Raw genomic sequence first — 21,831 nt, 5'->3', positions numbered from 1 at the left:
CGTTGAAATAATCCACAACCATCAACTCTTTAATCGTCGTCTTCGTTTAATATCATATATAATATATAGGTACTCTTTACAATCCTTTTTTTTTATCAAATAAAAAAGCTCACGTACGCGCTCCACAATTACAATTGTTGTATATATCTGCAGTTATGCATTTCGCCAAATAACAAAAATACTCCCCTCTTTCTTTTTTACTTCTATATTTATTTCATTTCTTTTTTTTTCTTTTTTTTTTTTTTCTTTTCATCTGATTGTTGTTACTTGAAGACACAATATCGCCCCCGGTCACCCTCACACTTTTTGACGTGATAATTTCTTAAAAAATCAACCAATGATGGACTTACAAAAATTTACTTTGTTTTTTCATGGTAAAATTGCACAAAATAAACACTAACTATGATAAATCATCAGGTATTTTTTTTTTTTTATAAAGCCACAAAGCTTTTTTCATGCGTTTTGACAAAAGCACGGCACTAGATTCGAAAAATTTCGCAAGGCACGGTAAGAGAGAAGAAAAACGAGAGATACACATCAGCTCTTTTCGCTTCCTTCACACTATCATTATTATTATTCTTTTTTCATTTATTTATTCGTAGCAAAATATATAATTTGTACTTGTGAAAATATACATAGCTATTCTGGCGAGGCAAAATTGTGTTCAGAAGTCGAGCACTTATGAGATAGTTTTGCATAGTACATTGCTTCTTGCGAAAGCTTGGCACCGAGGCAGATGGATTTCAAGGCGATGAAAGAAGAAAGAAAAAAGAAAAAAAAAAGACATTCAGGTAATACCTTTTTGATTACATTCGGTTGAAATGTAAGGATAACAACGTCTCATTATTATGCGTATAAGCATGTGTGTATGTAAAAAAAAAACTCCTGCAGATTTGCAGATCTGGTATTTCTGTTCTTTTTCTTTTGTACCTATTAATGAATGTCGCAATAATATTTATATATATATTTATATCTGTTGTGCGTCACGCATCAAGCGTCCCGATCGAAATTATAATGTTTTGAAGCGTCAGACGTGTAATGGCTCCCGATGGTCGATGAGGTCTAGTGGTGCGCGATGGGAATGAGCTTCTCGCCTTGGCCGAGGGCGGGTAGTGGGGCCTCAACGGTGAGGACACCGTCTTTGCTGAGCGACGACTTGATGGTCTCGGGATTCGTACCCTTGGGCAGCTGGAATTCACGGTTGTACTCCCTGTACACGGACTTTGTGTCTGTCTTCTCCTCGTGCTTGGCGTGTACCTGAAAATCAAACATTTTCGATTTCAATGTTACGTTCTCAGAAATAATTTGTTTTTTAATTCGGCATACAAAATGCAAGAGCACTTGCATCTTTGTTACAGAAATATTATATTTTTGTCGTTGTTTCTTTTTCAAAAATATCTCTGAAAATAATAATTGAATAGTTATTCTAATACAAAATCAATGACGTTATTTTTATGTCAATTGATTGCGTGACTCACAAAAGAGTAAACTTTAATCACATTTATTTTTAATTTTATGTCTGGTCAAAAAAAACCGTATTATTTCTAGTTTGAACCTGAGATATGAGTATTTTTAATTTTTAGTTAATAAACTTTGAGTAAACTTTTATCAAATAGAAAGCTTTAGATTACAATCATTTGTAACTGTCAACTATTGGGGTACTACTGCTAGGGTTAATAAGCAATGAAATTCGTGTTGCCTCGTCCCTTGTCATTAGGCCACTATAACTTTTCCTCGCTATACCCAGGCCAACGATGATCGCAATATCGAACCGAATTTTGTACGTGCACACAATTTTTTTTTTCCTCGCAAGTCCTGCTGGTAATAAGACCAATCGATTTAACACCCCTGCGAACGAGCAGCTGAGTCAATTAAGCTCTCTTTTTTTTTTGTTACTGCGGTAACATTACACTCATTTTTTTGTTCTGCTCGAAAAATTCGAGAATTATTATTATCTGCCTCTGCGGTTCATGTATAAACATGCATGTGACACTTGTCCAGTGATCTCAGCGAATTTTTGTTTTCAAGCGCATACCTGTGAGATGTACATACATCAAAGTAGTGCTCCGTTTGAGACTCACTCGAGTGTGTTCGTTCAGCTGGTCGCGACCTTGTAATTATCATCATTCGTGAAATTTTATAGCCTGCGATCGAAAAGTGTTATTTCTTGCAAAATTTACATTTACGATGGTGCAATACATGTGCGTTCGAAGAGAGGGAGACTAAGCTAACCCAGTTTAAAAGTTCATTATATAAGTATGTACAATCGAGGTCGGTGGACTATAAAAAAAAAAAATAAATAAAAAAAAAAAATAAACCGTACATCATAACGTCAGATCTGATCTCGAAGCAGCTATGATAACGCGTCTTTCCACGCATGTACTAGTGTGTACGTACTATTAATATTTTCTATTGTTTTCTCAAACTCCGTGTGTGTTTATAACACTTATTACATGATTGAGGCCTTATTAATGTGTATATAAAAATGTGAAGTATGGATAATTTTTTTTTTTTGTTTTTTTGTTATTAACGTCAGAAAACCATTACTCGACTGCTTTTAGTTATCATAGGATAGAAATAATAATTTCCAAATCGGCCTAATGGACGGGTAGTGTCGAAAAGCAATTTTGACAAGTACCCCTCGCTGACAGCTAGAATTGTCCAGAAAAATACCGATTAACCCTAACTACATATTGACTAAAGTATTTCAATTATAAAAAATTGTAGAACTACTTTTCTGAATATTGGAAACACACCGCGCGTATATCCGAGAGTCCTTGACCAAACCACGTGCAACGTATAAGTGGGTTACGGTGACTTGCTGGTGTTGGCAACACGTTTGCGTCAGAAAGGGCTGAGCTTATACGATACGGTATACTCGGAGGACTGCCATCGTCATAAGGTTGCGTGAACGGTGGAAGTATACGGAAGGAAAGTCGCTCCCTTATACGGTATGTTGTATAACTTGTGGCCGCCGATCGATACCACTTCGTCGAATGTTGTTTTTGTTTGTTTCTCGGGTGCAGCGTAATAGGGCTCATTACCCGATTGTCCCGAAAATTATACAACATATAGTCGAGAAAAAGCAATTCGAGATAGTGATTTCACGTGAAATTTCCCATGTTATTCCAAAATGTAGTACCCTTGTTTATCAAAAGCCATTTGAAAATATTGTATTGATTAAGTTGTTTTTCTCATCGCGGAAAACAAAAAAAAACAAAAAAAAATAGAAAAAACTTTCAAAAACCAATCACCTATCCGCGAGTAAAACACCTTAAGGCTTCTTATTATTCCACACACCGGTAAACCGAACACCCAACGCGACACACGTCGGCATTTATATATACATACACAGTGACGATTAACGCGCCTACGCGCCTATACGTATATGCACGTACGAAGCGTCAAAGATACGTATCAGATATATTCAACTACACCCACATCAGCGATTTGCCGTCGTATAATCGTATGCGCGAGGGAGCATGACTCACGCACGAAAATAATGAAACACGTGTGCTGCGACGCGCACGAGTATATTACGTACATGTGTAACGCAACCAAATCGAGAGGAGAGATTGAGAGAAGGATCGAGAACCGCCTAGCACGTGAAAAGAAAAAAAAAGCCCACCCAAAAAGAGCTCGTACTTGTACTCCCACACTTTGTGAAAAGTGAAAGGAAAAAAAAAAGAAAAAGAAACGCTAGTAAGCCATGCCTGGGCGTCAATATTAAAAAAGGGGGACCCATGGGCTCTAAGAGCCCACATCACACGAACGAAGGTGATATTCACGCGAGGAAATATTGAGGAAAGGTGCGGGGTCGAATTTTCTGGCAGCTGAATCAACGTGTACACCAACATGTCGATCTATACTCACGCCCAAGGTAACGCGGGTTGTTAATTACGTCCGCATAGATAGACAATTCGCGTTGACAAACGAGGGATTTCATCATCGGTGTCGTGGCTCTCGAAGAGTCGACAATGGGCACGCGGAGGTGCTAACGCGGACGAACTAATGTAACGACGGGGCAAAATGCAGGCGCGTTGTATTATGCATTTTTCTCGGAGAATCTATTGTACGGTTGTATCCTCTGTTTGACAATTTTAAAAAAAAGTAAGCACAGTTGCGGACAAATCAGTCTGGCGAATCGATCTTTTTTTTTTTTTTTTTTTTTTTTTTCGTTTGATCTTGAGACTCTGCGGTGTTTTAATACTGTTTGCTTTTTGAGCATACATAACATGAACAATATCATGCATGCAAATTGATGTCGTCGTAAAACGTTTTAGAGTATCAGAAATGTGCTTCATACACTTTTGTATGCTACGTGTTTTTCGTAACTTGGCACACAGGGTTATTTTTCTTTTTTTTTTTTTTTTTTTTTTTTTTTTTTTTTTTTTTTTTTTTTTTTTTTATATCGTCTCCTCGAAAGATGAAACTATAATTTGATTACCAGCGATCTCGCATAAAAGTACTTGTCCATGTATGTGAATAGTTAACTCACATGTATCAACTTAATGTAAAATCAATCGAAAACAAAGCAGCAAAGTATAATAAAAGAGCATCAACCCTTTGCCAAACCTATCGTAGTAGAGGTATATCCGTACGAATACACGTGTAATAGCATGCCTGTATATTCATAGCCACGCGATCCTAATTGCATTACGTAAGGGTAAACTGCCAACATGTCGGTGTTTCGCATGAGCCGTGCGCTCGAAACTTTTTTACGTTGCAGTGCATATACAGTCGCATGTTAATTTTTTGGGCAGCCTTAGAAACAACCAAATGGTGCCTCTAAGGAAAATCTCTGTGAAAATTTGGTGCTCTCGTGTACACGTGTCGAGGTACAGGTGCATTATTACACCTCAGGTTACTTGTTCGTGTCTTGTGAGGGGTAGTTTTAGACCACGTTCTTGAGTGCTGACAATTAATTTTGTCGATGTACGATATACAATTCACGTCGAGAGTATCTTACTCTTTAAAACAGTTTTTGAATGAAAAGAAAAGAAAAAAATGATTCTTATAGGGTCAAAAAAATTCAACCCTCTCTCAAGGTAACTGTACCCATAAGGTACTAACATTCTTCGAGTGAACGGGTATGAATAATATTATTCAGAAATGAAAGATAACATTTATATACACTATGTTTGAGCAATGGTCGACAGCTACTATGAAAACAAATGAAATTACCGCGAGGAGGAGTACCGAAAATATTTACAGCTGCCGACAAGTCCATTGCGTCAACACCAGTACTCGAAAAATATCGAGTGCTGTTGCCAAAAGCGGGGAACTTTTTGCGTACTCGACTAGCTCGAGATAAGAGTGGAAAAGCTTGTACCTACTTTGCGTACATTTCAACGATTGAGAGGAATTAGCATTTGTTGTTTAGAGGTGTGTGTATACAAGCACAACGGACACGTACGGCGGTTGACTCATCACTGGTTGGGACGAATCCGAAGTGAATTCAATACGAGGATTTATGTGTACGTTGGACTTTATACAAAAAAAAAAAAGTGTAGTAACGATGTATGAAAAGTTAAGCCGTACAGTTCAAGTGTCGAAATACCAAAAGTAATAGCACCTCAAAAGGCATGAGCGAGAGTCCAAAAAAAAAAAGTTGAAAGAGGTTGTTTGCTTAGTTTTAAGACAGACGACATTCCTGTTCTTTCATTTTTTTCACGCGTATCTGTATTATGCCAGTAAATGACTATACTCAGCACGACGCACACATGTTTGTATTATATAGTATCTTGAAAACGGCAAAAAGAAAAAGATGTCATATATGGGACACGATTTTCTATATGTATTTGTACAGCCGTGCGTCCACCAGGATGGGGGATCATTAGGCTATGTAATCAAGGCCAACAAACGTGTTCTACCAAAAAAAGGCATGCGTACAAGTTAACAAGGGAAAAAGTACTTAAAATTATCGACTCACGACCCAGCCAAGCTCTATCGATCCCGTACTAGCGTTTGCAAGCGTAAAAAGGGGGTCGCGCGCGCCAGAGTCCGAGGCGCCTGTAATCCTAGAACCGCCCGCGCGAGATCGCCGCCACCACCGTCTCTCTGTTGTGTTACTTCTCTGCTCCTCGCACCCATTTCTTTTATTTTTTCTTTTTTTTATTTTGTTTCTTACTTGCTGGCTACCTTAATGTAATCCAAGAGCGCGGTAACGCGACCTCGCCACTCGGGTATTTTTGCCCGCTCGGGTTACGCTTGTAGAATTCTTTTAACGGGGAAAAACAGGTGTGGCACGGCGCGAAGGGTTTTCCTTTTTTTGGGTTGTGCGTTCAGTTGGAACTATGAAAAATTACAAAAAATTCCTATCGAGACGGAACCACGCGAGGTAAAAAGTGGGCAGGAGGAATAATTCGCATGCGCAACTGGAAGAATATGTGGTGGATACGATATAACGAGGAAAACGTCGTCGAGTTTATGATAATTGCTTCAAAGACGCACGAGCCATGTCATCAGAACAATTATGCTCCGCGAGAATAATTTTACACCCCCGTTTTCTCGCGATTCCGCAAAAAGCGCACATCCACTTAACAATCGCCCTCTCAAAACAGCCTCTTGATTGCGACCACGCGAGATTAGTAATTATTTGATTCGGGCGCGGAAGAAATTAGTTTGTGGCACACTTACTTCGGACATTTCTTTTAGCATCAACATTGTGTGATGATGACTCCTACAGGTTTATTTAACACGTATACCGTATATGAAAATCAGACCCAAGGAACGGTACGCATTATCGTATATGGTCAATAAAAATTAGCCCCTGACATTTTACAAAGTACATGAAAAAATAAGTAAATAAAGTTGGTCCATGTATATCATTTTTAATCCGACGCAAGAGCAAAAAACATCGCTTCGTAATCGACTGCGCCGTCTTCCTTGTACATGTACTCCGTGCACCGGAGCTTCGTCGAAAATAAAGAGCCGCGCTCGCGAACAGAGGAGCTATAAATATAAATTTCAACTTTCAGCGACTCCCACGCGTCGAAAGTTTCGCAACAGGACGCACTCGGTCGGGAGAGAGATGACAATAATGATTATACGAGAGTGTACGGCATCAGAAAATCGCGGAGCTTCAAAATTGTGACGCTATTCAAGTGCTAATTGGCTCGAACGGATTTTGGCCCATATAGTGGGTTGGTTGGGACATTTCTTTTTTGCAAACCGCCAAAAACCAGGTGATTGACGTCACCGGTCAAGGGAACGTGAATTCGCGTCAATGATTTATTTTTATCATAAAAAATGGGACCATAAAAGATATTTCCTAGCAATTGAGTTAACAAAGTAATCATAAAGTAAAAAGTGTAACCAAGTAGATGTAAAAGACAAACTCTTTCAATTTGGCAAAACAAATAAAACTCTTTAAAAGATAAGAAAAAAAAAAAAATAAGAGTGCCACAACACTACCATCCCAGCAAACAAGGACCATCGACGTCGCGGTCAAGTGCTCCTTAAAAGGACAGTCGAGAAAGAGAGGAGCCTCGTCGTTCCCATGACTCGGCTCGGTAGTCCGAAAAGCCCGTTTTTTCCATACTCTCTTTTTTTTTTTTTTTTTGCTCCCCCAGCAGCGTGTCCTCGGGACACAAATCCTTTAAAAGGATCGGACTCGCTTCTCGCGAACCTTGACCAAGTTGGAATAAAACGTCACTCGTCCTCCCAGCCGGTGCTACTTGGGCTTACATAAGGCAAGAAATGGCAACCTGAAAACCGGCTTTGATTCGGCTACCCCTCCACTACCAAGTGCCATTTTTTATCTGCGATCATCGTGAAAAACAAAAAGTCCGTAAGTTATATAGAATCTCGCTCACACAGGAAAGTCGTAGCAATTAATCATGCCAAATGACGCACTTTCTCGTGTATACATTTTTTACATACGTACCTCATTAAATCGAGTGTCAAGGACGCGTGGACACTTTTTTGTTTTATCAAAGGTATGTGCCCCAAAATTGAATGAAGCACTCTATCCCTTACCCCCTGTTTTTAGATCGGAAATAATTCGTAGAACTTTTACCCCTACCAGAAGGCCGGGGAATCCCCTGGTTCCTCCTCCAGGCGGCTCTCCTATGACGACCCAGTTTCCGCACGCGTATCCCACCGATCTATTTTTCCAATGGATATAAATAAAAAAGCACCGACAGTTTATTCGCTTACTTGGACGTATAAACCAATGAAACTTCGAAATGGACATCCGATTTTTAAGGTTATAAAAAAGATCGGTAGGCGTATGATTTTATTCATGTGGAGGAAAATGGCATCATCTGTGGTAGATGCAAGTAATACAATACGAGCGACCCAAAGCCAACGAACCCTCCTCACGTACAGTGTCCTGCTCGCAGCTGCAGTACCGATCGTGACGTTGTAGAAGACGACATAAGGTCGAACAATGCGTGTGTGTGTTTACGTCTTTTGAATTTCAGATGTGTGCTTCCTCGGTCTTTCTTCGGATGGAGATATATCGGTAATAAATCGGTTGTACAGTATAGTGCTTCTGATTGCATTTTTCTTTTCTCCTAAAAATTGTTTTTCTCATTGTGCCACACTTTCCCGCCCCGTTTCCGAGTCGTGCATTCTTCTTTTCGCCGTTTGGAAGGCAAGAATTTCATCCGATCTTTCATCCGTTGTACCAGCGTTATTCCGTGGCGCGTCGACATGACAGAAGCGTGAGCGGTTAAATTTATTTTCAGAGTCGGACTATTTCGGGAGTCGGCATCGCCGGGGGTGTAATGCTGCAGACACAGCTGGCGCGCTACATGGTACACAATGATCGCGTGTGGCATGAGAAAAGGGAAATTTTCGTTGTTTCTTCGACCACTCGATTCTTGGTTTGTTATATAATAATAATAATAATAATACTATGAAATGTTACTCAATACGTTTCATCGACTCGCTATACTTAAATTTTATTATTTACCACAAATGAGAAAAAAAAAATTCAATTGATATTGATGTCTAATCGATCATGACATGTTTTTTTCCTTAATTTTGACTTTGATTTTTGTAGAATCGCCGAAAGTAAAACAACCGGCATTACTTGCATAGCACTCACAGAAAGGAGGGCCAAAATGTAGTTCAAAGAACTAGTAGCAAGGTCTCGCAGGTATCTAAAATTAGCCTCGCCCGTGCGACACTGCTATTTTTATGCACTCGTTTCTAGTGCTTGGATCGCGCGACGTGTTCGATGCTCTTTTTCGATAGCCAAATTAAATGTAACGCTCCGATAAAATTATAAAATGTGAAAATGGTATTACATGTATACCCTTCGCATAATAACTGTTAAAAGACCCGATTTACGAGACGATGCCCAAAGCGCAGACAGCGAGAGGCACTGGATGTTGCAACAAATAGTCGTGAAACTAGGGTTTCATTAAAACCAGAGGCTCTGACTTTTGCGCGTGAAGTGTGTATTATATAAGCAAGAGCAAACTCGCGTTTTACTAATATGTCTTCGTGTTGGCGTATAGAAGAAGAAGAGATGAGAATAGCATGAGTTTACGTTATGGATACGTTAGTGGATGTTTACTGATTCACCGATAAAATTTAGTAATTTTTACTCTTTTTGAAAGACTACCTACTTCTCGATCGTATAGCCAGTCACTGACTTGACAGTATTATTGCACTAGTTAATAATATTTATCTAAAGTACAGTTAACTAAACATGATTCAATGGAGAATTAGTAGAATTAATTTTCAGTTCGGTGATTCAGTTTTAAAGGGTTGAATAAGGAGCATATTGACTAACTTACCTCCGAGTGAACAATTGCGAAACTTGTTAAAAGAGAGCATCGGAAAATCATTGGGTGCCAATAGAAAAAAAAAAAAAAAAAAAAAAAAAAAAAAAAAAAAAAAGAAAAGCTAAAGAAACAATAACTTACGAGTAACTTATTGTCGACGGTCTTGACGACTATCTCCTCGGGCGTGTACTGGGAAACGTCGAATCTGAGCTTGAGGCACTTGTTGTCACCCTCGTCCTGGATCAGTGGGCTGTTTAGGCCGTCCAACCAGGTCGACGAGTCGTGATTTTGCGGGCTCAGCGAGCTGTTCTGCGATGTGTGCTGTTGGGTTGTCGAGCTGCAATCACACGTCAATATTTTTATTATCGAATTCATCCGTTTATTTCATTTTTTTATTTTTTTTATTTTTTCATTTTATTTTTTTTTTTCAATCGCGCGATTTGGAGATGAAGTGTCGTTCGTACGTGAGGCGTGCTTCCGAAAAATGTTACATGCTACATGATGTAATAACTTTTTTTTTTTGTTATCGTTTTTATGAACCCCAATTGTCGAGCTTGAGGTGATTGATTTTCGAAAAAAGCGCAGACAATTGGGTTTCGTTTGGCTTTGCTCGAAAATCGATCAGAACTACGGTAACGCATGTACAACTAATAAACTTAAGTATTATGTACAGTCGAGCTTTTTTGATCTTGATACTAGAGCTAAATAAAAAATAAAGAAAACAAGCAGTTTTGTGACACAGTAAAAACAAAGTCGGTGTGCAGTGTGGCGGGTGTCGTGACGATGCGCTAAAAAGAAAAACAATTACTAGTCTTGGAGTGCACCAACTAAAGGATATCTCTTGGGTCGAACGAATGCTCCTGTGCGACTGATAAACGAAGCATGAATGGCGGAAAAAAAAATGAAAAAAAAAAAAAAAGAAGCAAAATCAGATGCTGTTTCGTGCTGCGATAATTTCTGCGTTGCAGGGGAATGGCTGGTGAAAGAGAGTCTAGTGAAGATAATCTAAAAAAGTGTACAACTATAATCATGTACAGTAAAAAAAGCTACACGAACACAAAAAGTCACTGGAACTTTTTCTATCTATGTATGCCGGGGGTTGTACATCTGCATCATCATCATTAAGTATCACCTTTTGAAAGTGTCGAAGGCCGATCTCAGATTGGGCGAGCCGTCGCCCGTACTACTAGCGCTGCTCTCCGTCTTGGAAGTCGTGGAAGTCCGATGCTCGCTGGTACTCGTGTGGTGTCGACTTTTGTTTTTCGATCGAGTTTGATTTTAGATTTTTAGAGGTATGCAAGCGCACGAGCAGTCGTTGGTGGCGTTCGTAGTGGTGTTAGTGCAATTTTTTTTTTTTTTTTTTTCAGTGGTGGTGGTTTGGTTTTGTAGGCCATTTGTCCCCCACACGCACGTGCCGAGAGTTGGTTAATTGGCCCCGTCGATAGATGCGATTAATCAAGTTTAGATTAGTATTGTTGCACAGTAGAATACATCAGGAGATACAATTATAGCCGTATCTCTCATGCTGAATTGTATGGCAATGTAACAATATTATTTTTTGTCATGGCATTGCGTAGCGCCAATCGGGAAGAGTCGGGCGAATTCTTGTTAGAAAAACGTTATTGCATGTTATGAAGGAATTACGAAAATGTTTTTTCTATAAATAAGTTAAAGAATCATTGGAAATATTTATTTATTTAAGCAACACGACTTAATCATGAAGGCCCAAAAAAATTTGTTTTTATGAGAAAAAACAAACAGTAAATACAAATAAATCATCAATTCGACCGCTAACTTTGTTAATAACACTTTGGTACCTAATTTATCTAACTACGTGTAAGTCAACAATGTATTGCATCTGATGAACATTAATTGATATCGTTTTATTGCCGTAAAAATTCGCCCAACTCTGCCCGTATATCTTTTAATATATGCTTTGAATTAAATTTTTTTCTTTTCAATTGATAACATAAGAAACTAAACTACGTAATCATGTGAAAAATTGTAACTGTATAATCGCGGTAAACTAAAACCTTTGTATTAAAACACAAAAGCTATTGTAGTGTCATTAACCGTGTCTCAAATGAAAACTAACGTTGCTTCAACAGCACACGTTATACCAGCAACTGAAACGAATGCAACTCCGAAACAAAACAATTCTAAGAAAAAAAAAAAAAAAAGTTGTCTTTAATTTTCAATCGACAAGCAAAAAAAAGCTCACACAGCGACAGGCAAGCATCGTCGGCACGTTTTCTTTGCACTGTTGCAGATGTGATAGCCTGTAACTTGGCACACCTATTGCACAATAAGAGACTCATCGAGGGTTCTCGATTCTCGTGGAAAATATTACCTACAGTGACTTCATTTAGATTATTGCGATCGGCAAATGTCCAGAGCAAGGAGTCCTCGCATCTAGGATATACCAACGTCTTAGTTGTTTTAAGGACATCGGAGATGTACAAAGGCACCTTACAAAGTGGACGAGAATAGACGAAGCTTGAAATAGACACTAAGTCCGACTCGAGGCGGAGGAGGAAGCGAGCCCATCGCATCAACTGTCGAACGACCGGAAGCGACTTTCGGTCGCCGACCTCCGGCCCCGAGATGCCTTCCTCATGCCCCGCGTATGGATTGATTGGCGCGTGCCTTTGTCATTGCGACGCGAGTATATATATTTATCCGCGCGAGGATTGAGCAACTCGGGAAGGGGATGAAAGAATGTCCGAGAGACCGATTCGTAGGGCGGATCGTGTGCGGTGCCATTGTTGTTGTTGTTTTCGATGCCAAAGGTCTTTTTATATTAGACGGAAGTAGTTTTCTTTATCAAATTACACGGTAACTGTGGCACGAGGATCCACATGTACGGTACCATTGTTCGCGTATTTCACCTGCACGTAACTATAACGAATCGGTTTGGCCGATTTTGTTTTCTGAAAATACACAGCCGGACTTGACAATTCATCACCAGAGAGGTAACCTTGGTGATTAAAATAAAAGGAGGCGCCGTGGCTCGCAGTGGTCATGTAAAAATCGGCAAACGAACCGCGAGACGCGATAAATTTACCCCGCTGGAGCCGTTCCATCGTCTTTTTGTCTTGGGTTTGCATCGTTCCTAAGATATCTGCCAGCTAAGCGATTCGAGAAACGCAACCGAGTAGAAGCCCGTGCAAGAGCCACTGTATACTTATATGCACAGTTTCGACGGAGATACTTTTAGATCGTTTAATTATAAACGAAGCTCCCAAGTTCAATCGGACTGCCTGTTTCGTGCAGCTGTAATCCGAGATAATTTGCGAGCCACGGTATGTACTACAGAGAGTATCAAGTACCGAAGAGAGAAAGAGCGGAGCTTGTAAAAGGTCAAGAGGAGCAGCGAAGCTCGTCCATCCACGAGTCACGCGAGCATTAACGGCCCACTGGCTCTTGCGCTCTTACCTTTTCGTGCGCCTCTTAACTTGCACAGAGATATATATATACATATAAATTTTCGGAGTGTACGTGGAAAATGTGCCCTCGATTGTCTGGGCCATGGGTGCAGTGGAGTCACGAAAACTGTGGGGTATTGTTTGGAAAGCCTTTTTTTTGGCATCTAATTAACGGATAGAATAAAGTAAAATATCACGGGATGGATACATGGCTTTTTTTCGATTTGGCGTCGATACGGGACAGGTGGATTACAGAGTCTGCTTTGCCGATATATCGGTGGGTATAATGTATAACGGTACAATGGTTCCCATTGTTTCGTCGAGTGGAGCTGAAAAAATAAAAAACTCGCACGGATTGAACTTTTCCCCTTTTTTCCCTTCTGTACTTGGAGCGATCCATATGTATAAGAGGAGCCAGTATTCTATTGTATGCTCGTTCGAAAAATAATAGCTTTACCTCTGTTCTTCGATTCACACTTTAACTTCTTTGTAACTTGTTAAAAACAAATACACCTACACCGTAGCGAAAACCAGTCTCGTTCGTATACGCATCATCGTACGCGGCAAAAGAGGAAACATCAATGTTAACATACACACACGCGGAATATTGCGTAACCGTGTGACGACGGCATTCTTTTCCTGCAACAAAACATACACCAACAACCGGTATACATACATGTGCCTACTAATTATACCTCAAAGGCTTGCAGTTGATCTCAGATTACTGATAAAAGTGTGCACATGGGTGTGCTGGATGCACCGCAGACGTATAGATATCGTCCAATTGGCGATTCAAAGTGTCACCCACTGCGCGGTGGCCGCGTAATCTCGTCAATTTTTTTTTTTTTACCCTTAATTACACGCTCTCTCGCCTTGCTCTGTACGACTCGACACGCGTGATTGGCTTCCCTTCCTCGTTACGATTATCGCACACAGCGGAGACGCTGTTACGGTACGAGTTCGCGATTGACATTGGGACAATGGGCAATGACACTTGTTGTCGAAAAGGTAAAAATGAAAAATTGACTCTTTTTTTTTACACTGAGAGAAACAATGCTAAAAATTATAGAGAAATTTCAGGCAAAAATTACCATTACGCACAGTAAATCGGACGCAAGTTGGCAAAAAAGGATAAAATTGTTATTTTTAATAGTAAAGATTTATGAAATAACAATAACAATTGTAGTTTCAATGGTAAAAACTATTGTTAGAACAGTTAAAATTACCATGCTGGAACAGCAAACCTTAAAAGGATCGGTTAACAAATTTTACGTTCCTGCATAGAATTTTTTACTTTTCAAACCAAAAACTGATGAAACAATCACTTTTAATGTCAAAAACAATAATTTTTCCTTATTCTGCCAGCTTGCATCCAATTTACGGTGAGGAATGGTAATTTTTTCTGAAATTTCTCTATCATTTTTATTATTTTTTTCTCTCATCAGCGTTCACAAACTATTACGACGTGTATAGCGTTTATTGGGAGTGCGTTTGTTGTGTTGCATAATAATGTGATGAAGCTGTGTTGAATGATATTGTGCACGATTGGCAATCAACATGCGTTGGAGATAATATCGAGAGAAGATTCGTTGTAAGTGCTTCTTTGAGATTGTTGTCCGATCGCTCCACGATAATAACAACGCCAATGGCACTTTCAAGCGTTTCGATGATACCACGAGATTAAGGTAATATCTGACGATTTTTAGAAGGGCAAATTGTACATGGAAGTGTATGATTTATGGATGATCTTTGGGTTTAACGACGTCGCCAAAAGAGCCCGAAGAAAAAAAAAAAAAAAAGAAAAAAAAGGACAAAAACAACGACATACCGATACTTGATCACAGTCTTGTGGCGCGGCGGATACAGCTCCTCGTCCAGAGTCATCTCGAAGAAAAATTCGACTCACTCGCAGGAAATAAAATATCAACAACGAAATTCCAGCTCCTCCGCTGGTATCTCGGTGACACTGGAAAATTGACTGCGCGCAAAACGGGCGCGCTGGAGCATAAACATACCTCTTCTATAATATATACTCCAATACACCCGATACGTGGTACGTACCCCCTCGCGGTGGGTACACGTATATATATGCACGACGTATCGAAGGAACTCTAATGAAGACGGGAAGGGGGGGGGAGTAACACGCTCGTGTCTCCCTTTTGCCTGTACGTGTGAGAGATATGATTGCGTAATGCGTCAAAAGCGCGCGCTGACGAGCGCCTCTTCGGTAAATAATTAATACGTTGTCGCGTGTCTCTTTTAGCCGATGATGATCCGGTGAGTCCGGTAGGATGATTTTTTTTTCTTTCTGTTGATTCATAGGCGAGTTTCTATTTTGTTTGGAAAACAACGCTTTGTACGACTCGGAGAGCCCGAGGGGACGGAATTTTCGAGCAGAGACACGCCCGCGTTGTAAGAAAACTCCCGGGAGAGGTCAGATTGGAAATTCCAAAGATTCCGAGTCGTGGTTACGTCTTTTTGATCGTCCATTTATACGTATTTTTGTCGCAAGAAAATTGTGCACACGTATCGGATGACAGAGAGGATGGAAACGACAGATATATGGGCCTTCCAGAGACCGCCCCTCCAAACTATATACACGCAAACTCGGCAAAATTTATGGAGCCACACACACACACACGAGCTGGGAGGGAAAGATGAGCGCGTGGCCTTGGCGAGGGTGTCGGGCTAGATAGGCCGACGTGAGTATATATATAAACGGGCGGCAGATGTTCTAACGGGGCCAGGGAGATGAATACGTCGCGGGTGGGTATATACACGCTATTTATTGCGTACAGACTCACCACACGCGGGGGTACGTTATATATTTAGAGTTTGGCGGTATGGGGGGGGGAGAACCGAAATAAACGTGATCTCACCGCGCGATGGCTGCGCTCGCCGCTTTTCGACCAGCTTCCGCGTCTGTGTGTGTGTGTGAATGCGTGGGTGTTTTTTTTCCTTTTTCCTTTTCTTTGATTGCTTCGCGCTGTTTGGTGTGGGTATTATGCAAAGCCGGTGCGCGTTATGTCAGCGAGCCTTTGGTTTCGTATGGCGTTAGAGAAGGCGCGTTTATATTTTTCGAGACAGAGTTGAGGACTCGGACCGATGTTATTTTCAAGAAAACCTTTTTTACTATTTTACAGGGGATGGGCTTTTTTCTTTTTTTTTAATGTATTTTTGCAAAATAAATACCCTCACTGTGGTGGAATAACGACAAGTATATACCGCACACTCGAGTATAAGTGCACTTGTGGATAGAGTGACACGATGTGTATAACAAAGTCGCACGCAAATGCGAGACAATTAGCGAACGGCCGGCAAAGTTCCGAAGTGGTACACTGCGCTTCGTTACACACGCGAGGTGCTTCGTTAGTTGAGTCAAAACGATGCCACTTTTCAAACACAATTTACAAGAAAATTTACAATACGTACAAATACAAGAAAACGTGAAAAATTATTCGTACTGGTTTTTAAAGAGCTGCTTCTACGTGAAAAGATAGGCCATGTTTTCTCGACCGAAACAAAGAAGAAGTTTATTTAGGACGTTTTCGTAAAATCCATATAGTCCCTTTTGTTTTTAATTATATCAATAAGACGTTTTTATCAATTATACAAAAAGCTCGTACAAAAAAAATATTAAGATTGGAAAAAAAAACTGGCTATTTAAGTAGTAAAAAACTTTTTTTTTTTTTAATTGTAATGCTACCCGAAAAACTTTAAACTCACCCAGGAACTCTAGAGTACAAAAATGGTTTACCGAAATTAAAAAAAAAATTAAAAAAAAAAACGTAAAAAAAAATTTTTTAAATGCGTATTTTAGGTTAACAAATAGTTTTATACTCCTGAAGATAAAAAGATTTTTTTGTAAATGTACCTGAAATGACAATAAATTGAGGCAGGACTCCCGACTGTAAACATTTTTTCATGGAATCACTCGTGCACATATAGGGCACGCGTTATGCCTATATACTTGCAAGATCGGCAATTCAATACCAGACCTGTTGTCATTACACGCTACGTATATAGCAGACACTGTAAGAGAGACTTGGCTCGTTCGGCCAAGGTCCCTTAACTCTCTTTTTTTTCTATGGGACTGCTGCCCATGGCACGACATGACTCATCCTCCTCCTCCTCCTCTTCCCATTCAGTGTTCCCTGCAGCACTCGGGTGTATACTAATGGATTTTATTTTCTCTCTTTGCGCGTGTGTATACGTCTGTGGGTGTGTTTATGTGTACACATCACTAATGACGGAAAAACTTGCCTTCATTAATTATCGGTTTAAAATTGTATCTATTTTAATTCAATAAAACGTTACGCTTAACACGATTATCAATTAAAAGTATCAATGATGCAGATTTTTTTTTTTTTTTTACGGAGGTGTGAATAAAAATCAAGATACAATTTGGGTCAGCCAACCTCCTCGTGTGGCTTATCGAGGACATTGTTAACTCGGGTATCGACATTTTTCACGCTATTTCGATAACTCGTCAGTGCTGAGGTCATCCAAATTTGAAAAGGCTATACGTTATCGTGATATCTCGTATCACATTTCAATTGAAAAAGCTATCTTTAATCACTTGTCGAGTGCTTTTACATTAATAGGCTGAAAAAAAAAAATTACACTTGAATGGGCGTATCTAATTGCTCATGAAATACACTACGATTCCCAAAAACAAAAAAAATACTGCAGACCTTCAATGAAAGCCCCAAGACTTTGTCATCCATCGAAAACAACCCTCTTTTTCTCTCAAGACCGAAAAAAGTGTATTACGTCAACTGTGACTGGTAGAAGAAAAAACATAGGACACAGGTGATACGTAACTTGTTGCTACCGACCTGTAGCAGTGGGTGTGGGGCGTACACACTTGCCGGACCTTCGGACAGGTGCTCCGAACCTTTTTTTTTTTTTTTGTGATGGCTGTATATATTTTTGTCCTTTACGAGCGTATGTACGAAAGTGTATTTCCTTTGGAGGAAAGTCCCTCCTCGAAATCGATGGATGGCGAGCTTTTTTTCTAAATCGAGTAAATGAATTGGAAGATTTACCAACCGTTCAAGAAAACTTGAGATGCTACTCGAGGGAAAAAAAAAGAAACTATTTTACGTTTGAAATACGTCGAAAGATATAATCGCAACGATAAAAAAAAAAAACAGAAAAAAAAAAACTTATCGGCTCGAGTAATGTATTCACGAATCGGGGCTACCTAATCTACCATCCTGAATTGTAATTTAATAACCCGACGATGCTAATTACCCCTCGTATCTCAGTTTTACGATTGACGCGAAAAGCTTGAACCTATACACTTTACATACCGTCCGTCATCACTGCCGGCACATTGATTTAAGATTCAATGTTTGATTATTAGTTCAATAAGCATGGGATGGTATAAAAATACTCGGCTGACAAATCAGTACCAAGCCCCTTGTGATACAAATACACATTATCTCGAACAATTATAAAAGCGTTTTTCAATTATGCCACTTGAGAGCGCGGCTCTCCAATCATCTCCTCCAAGCCGGCTTGAGAGTTCCTAATCTTTTTTTTTTTTTTTTTTTTTTTTTGCATGATTTGCATTCCATAGAGAATACGTTTTTTCTCAAGGAGTAGCCGATTCTCGTTTCGTGAGTTATAACCCGCGGGAAGAAGATTGATTTTCCCTCCTTGCCTCTCTAAAGTCATTTCAGTGAAAAATTTCACTAATTTGTCAGTGGACAGATTTTTCACTGAATATTTAGTGTAAATTAACTGACGTATCAGTTAAATATTATTTTCACTGAAAATTCAGCGTAAAAATCACTGAACTCATATATTTAAATACACACAAGTTTTTAGAGTTCCGCTTGCATTCGAGGCAAGCACACGTCTCGTATGTGTTTAACGTATATTCACGTATTTGTATGTATCGACGTTAATATGCATTTGTGGATCGGCCTGACAAGCACCAAGTGCACCAACTTTACGTGGCTTTAGTATAATATAGTGTTGCTGAAGGATTTAAAAGTAGGTGAAGTTGGGTGTGAGCATGTGAGTATAATAGAACTCAAAGCTATACAGTGTATTAGAGTATTTTAAATGTAAATTGAAAGAAAAGTTAGTTATTAATTTTTATTAGAATTTTGTAAAAAATACTTTAGTCCCCCCGTTTTGGTGTTGCCATCCGGGTGGTAGGACATAAATTTGTCAATTTATTTTTGTTCAATCATGTCCTAGTTATAATAAATGATATAGAAAATCTATTTTTGACCATTTCGGATTTTATTTGGATTTACGGATGCAAATACCGATAAGAAACTAATAGAAAAATCCCATTGTAAAATCAATGAATTTTTTATTGGTTTCTATTGGACCGCAACAACAGGGATGTAAAATAAGGTCCCCTTTGCTGTGTAAGTGATTGATGTCACAATTAAATCTGAGGCGGTTTTTTACTATGCCAATGACGATAGCATGTAAATGCATAGTATCACAGCATTGCAGAGCCTATAGGGCATAGTTCTCAAAAAATGGCTGTAAAATATTAAAAAAAAAAAAAACTATCATTTTCAGTGAATATTCACTAATTTTCAGCTGCATACTTATAGCTGAACGAATTAGTGAATATACACTGAAAATTAGTGAATTTTCACTGAAATGACTTTAGAGAGTGCATGCTTTGTTACACGCGCTCGCGAGATCGATCTACTCGTATAGTCTTGAAGAAGATTTATTAGCCAAGTGCGCTCGAGTGCAATGGTATATGCATCGAGAACTAAAATAATTAAGAAATAGTTTTGTTCGAATTGTGCTGACTAAATTACTTTTTTTTTTCAACAGCAACTAATTAGCATTTCAAAACTGTACAGTTTGAGGAATCGTTATCAAACACCAAGTTCAGCTAGATCGCATATCACAACCCAAAGGACCATAGATACCACTGGATTGCCCTGCATCGGAGGTAGAAGAACCTTGCATCAAGCACGTGGTTGCTCGGATTAAAAAAAAAAAAAAAAAAAAAAAAAAAACAAAGAAAAGAAAATTTACCTGGTGGTGCTCTTGAAGAAGTTGTTCTCGCGGTTCATGAGCTCGCTGCGGAAGCGCGACATCTCGTCCTCCATCTTCCTCATCTCCGCGTCGAAGCGCTCCCGGATGCTCGAGAACTCGCCGTCGATGACGCTAAAGTCGCCCAGTTTGATGGGAATGTTGCGATTCGCCATTTTTTTCCTACCCTCGGCTGTTCCTTCCCTTTCTTTCTGATACTCTCCCTTCGATTTCACCTTTCGTCGCTTTCACGCACTGTATATATTATTATTATTATGTATATATATATATGTATATATATATACTATGTCGCACCAATGAAATTGTATACTAGTCTCACAGAAGCTCAAAACACCGGCTGGCAAGAATTTTTGGTATATCTTGTGTTATTAAGTACAAAAACGAGTAAAGAAAACCAACGCGAGTGTATGCGTATGTATGAGAAAAACTATACGTGTATGCGTTGTCTCTCGTGAACACACTCTCGTGCGAGAATAAGCCCGACTCGCCGGCAGCAGCCCCTTAAGTAAGCACCGGTCCTCCCTCCCCCCAGCTCCCTTTCTTGGCTACCGATGACGCTGCTTCTAATATACCTACAGCGTCGATCGCCAACTTCGGGGACCTTCGGGCGTCTCCGGTGTGCTCGACTCCACCGACGCAGCTGCTGTACAGTAACAACTCCCGATCAGAAATCTAAAGAGGCTACCTCAATAGTTCATGAGGGCCTCACGAGGCTGCCTCAGTAGTACCTCACGAGGCGCATCACGGGGCGCAGTGGAAGCCCTCATGAGGTCACCCCAATAACCTAATGTTATCTCATGTAAACAGATTTTTTGGAGCTGTCAAACAGAAATAATATTGAAACTGAATTATTTCTATAAATAGTAGTGACTAACAAGTTTCCCTAAAAATGAGTGACAAAATAAAACGGTCACTATTATTAAATAAAGAAAGGGCTAAAAAATATCGTGATGCGAAGCGTATTCGAGTAGATAATAATAGTGTGATTACATCAGAGAATATATAATATATCTCCGTATGTAATTACATCAGATAGCTCAGACTTCATGGATATTTCCATACAAGATGACAATAGAGTAGCTTATCCTCCACCAAATTATTTTATAAATGTTGATCAATTTGAAAGCGAACAACAACAGTCTGAGTTTGCAAACGTGGTGGATTAAAAATGATTATTTTCTGGTCCATTCAGCTCATTTCAAAAGCTCTTCTTATCACGTATACGTTTTACGTTTTTTATGTTTTGGAATTTTTTAAAACCTCTACCAGAAGGAAACTGCAATAAAACAAAAAAAAATTTTATTTTTTAAGTAATTTCGAAAAGGCCCAAACAAAAAGTGATTTACATTGAAGTTTAAGGTACATGATGACTACATTTATTCTTTATTTTATTACGTTTGGAAAAAAAGGTCAACTACGGAGGCGTACGAAAACTAGTTTTGATTGTTGTTAAGCCAGATAAAAATTAAAAGATTTTAAGTGGAATGACACGTACCTTCATGTATACGTTAAAAACAGTAGGTATCTACCTAACTACATGTCAATTATTCCAAAAAAACATTAGAGATAAGCGAGAAACTTTCAGCATATTTTTCGAAAATCGTATTTTATGTTGAAATGTAGTG

At 39.3% G+C, this 21,831-nt stretch overlaps 1 protein-coding gene across 4 annotated transcripts; it reads right to left on the bottom strand.

Annotated features, from left to right (window-relative positions):
- Window positions 1–212: 212 nt before the first annotated feature.
- On the bottom strand, window positions 213–20,693 carry LOC106636857 (heat shock protein beta-6). Of its 4 annotated transcripts, XM_014349393.3 has the most exons (5): window positions 20,526–20,693; window positions 20,189–20,440; window positions 10,873–10,992; window positions 9,882–10,077; window positions 213–1,257 (listed from the first exon to the last, which is right to left on the bottom strand). In XM_014349393.3, the coding sequence occupies exons 2-5, from the start codon at window positions 20,359–20,361 to the stop codon at window positions 1,063–1,065; spliced, it is 684 nt and encodes a 227-aa protein (XP_014204879.2). In that variant the 5' UTR covers window positions 20,362–20,440; window positions 20,526–20,693; the 3' UTR covers window positions 213–1,062. The 4 variants fall into 4 exon arrangements, with proteins under 4 accessions (XP_014204879.2, XP_014204878.2, XP_014204880.2 ...); XM_014349392.3 differs by having other exon boundaries at window positions 20,189–20,693; XM_014349394.3 differs by lacking the exons at window positions 20,189–20,440; window positions 20,526–20,693 and adding an exon at window positions 14,994–15,281.
- Window positions 20,694–21,831: the final 1,138 nt, after the last annotated feature.

This window comes from Copidosoma floridanum, unplaced genomic scaffold (genome assembly GCF_036245765.1).
Source record: "Copidosoma floridanum isolate Cflo_tuat_1 unplaced genomic scaffold, Cflo_Japanese_pri ptg000030l, whole genome shotgun sequence".
NCBI lineage: Eukaryota > Metazoa > Arthropoda > Insecta > Hymenoptera > Encyrtidae > Copidosoma > Copidosoma floridanum.
This window is presented reverse-complemented; position numbering and strand designations above follow the sequence as displayed.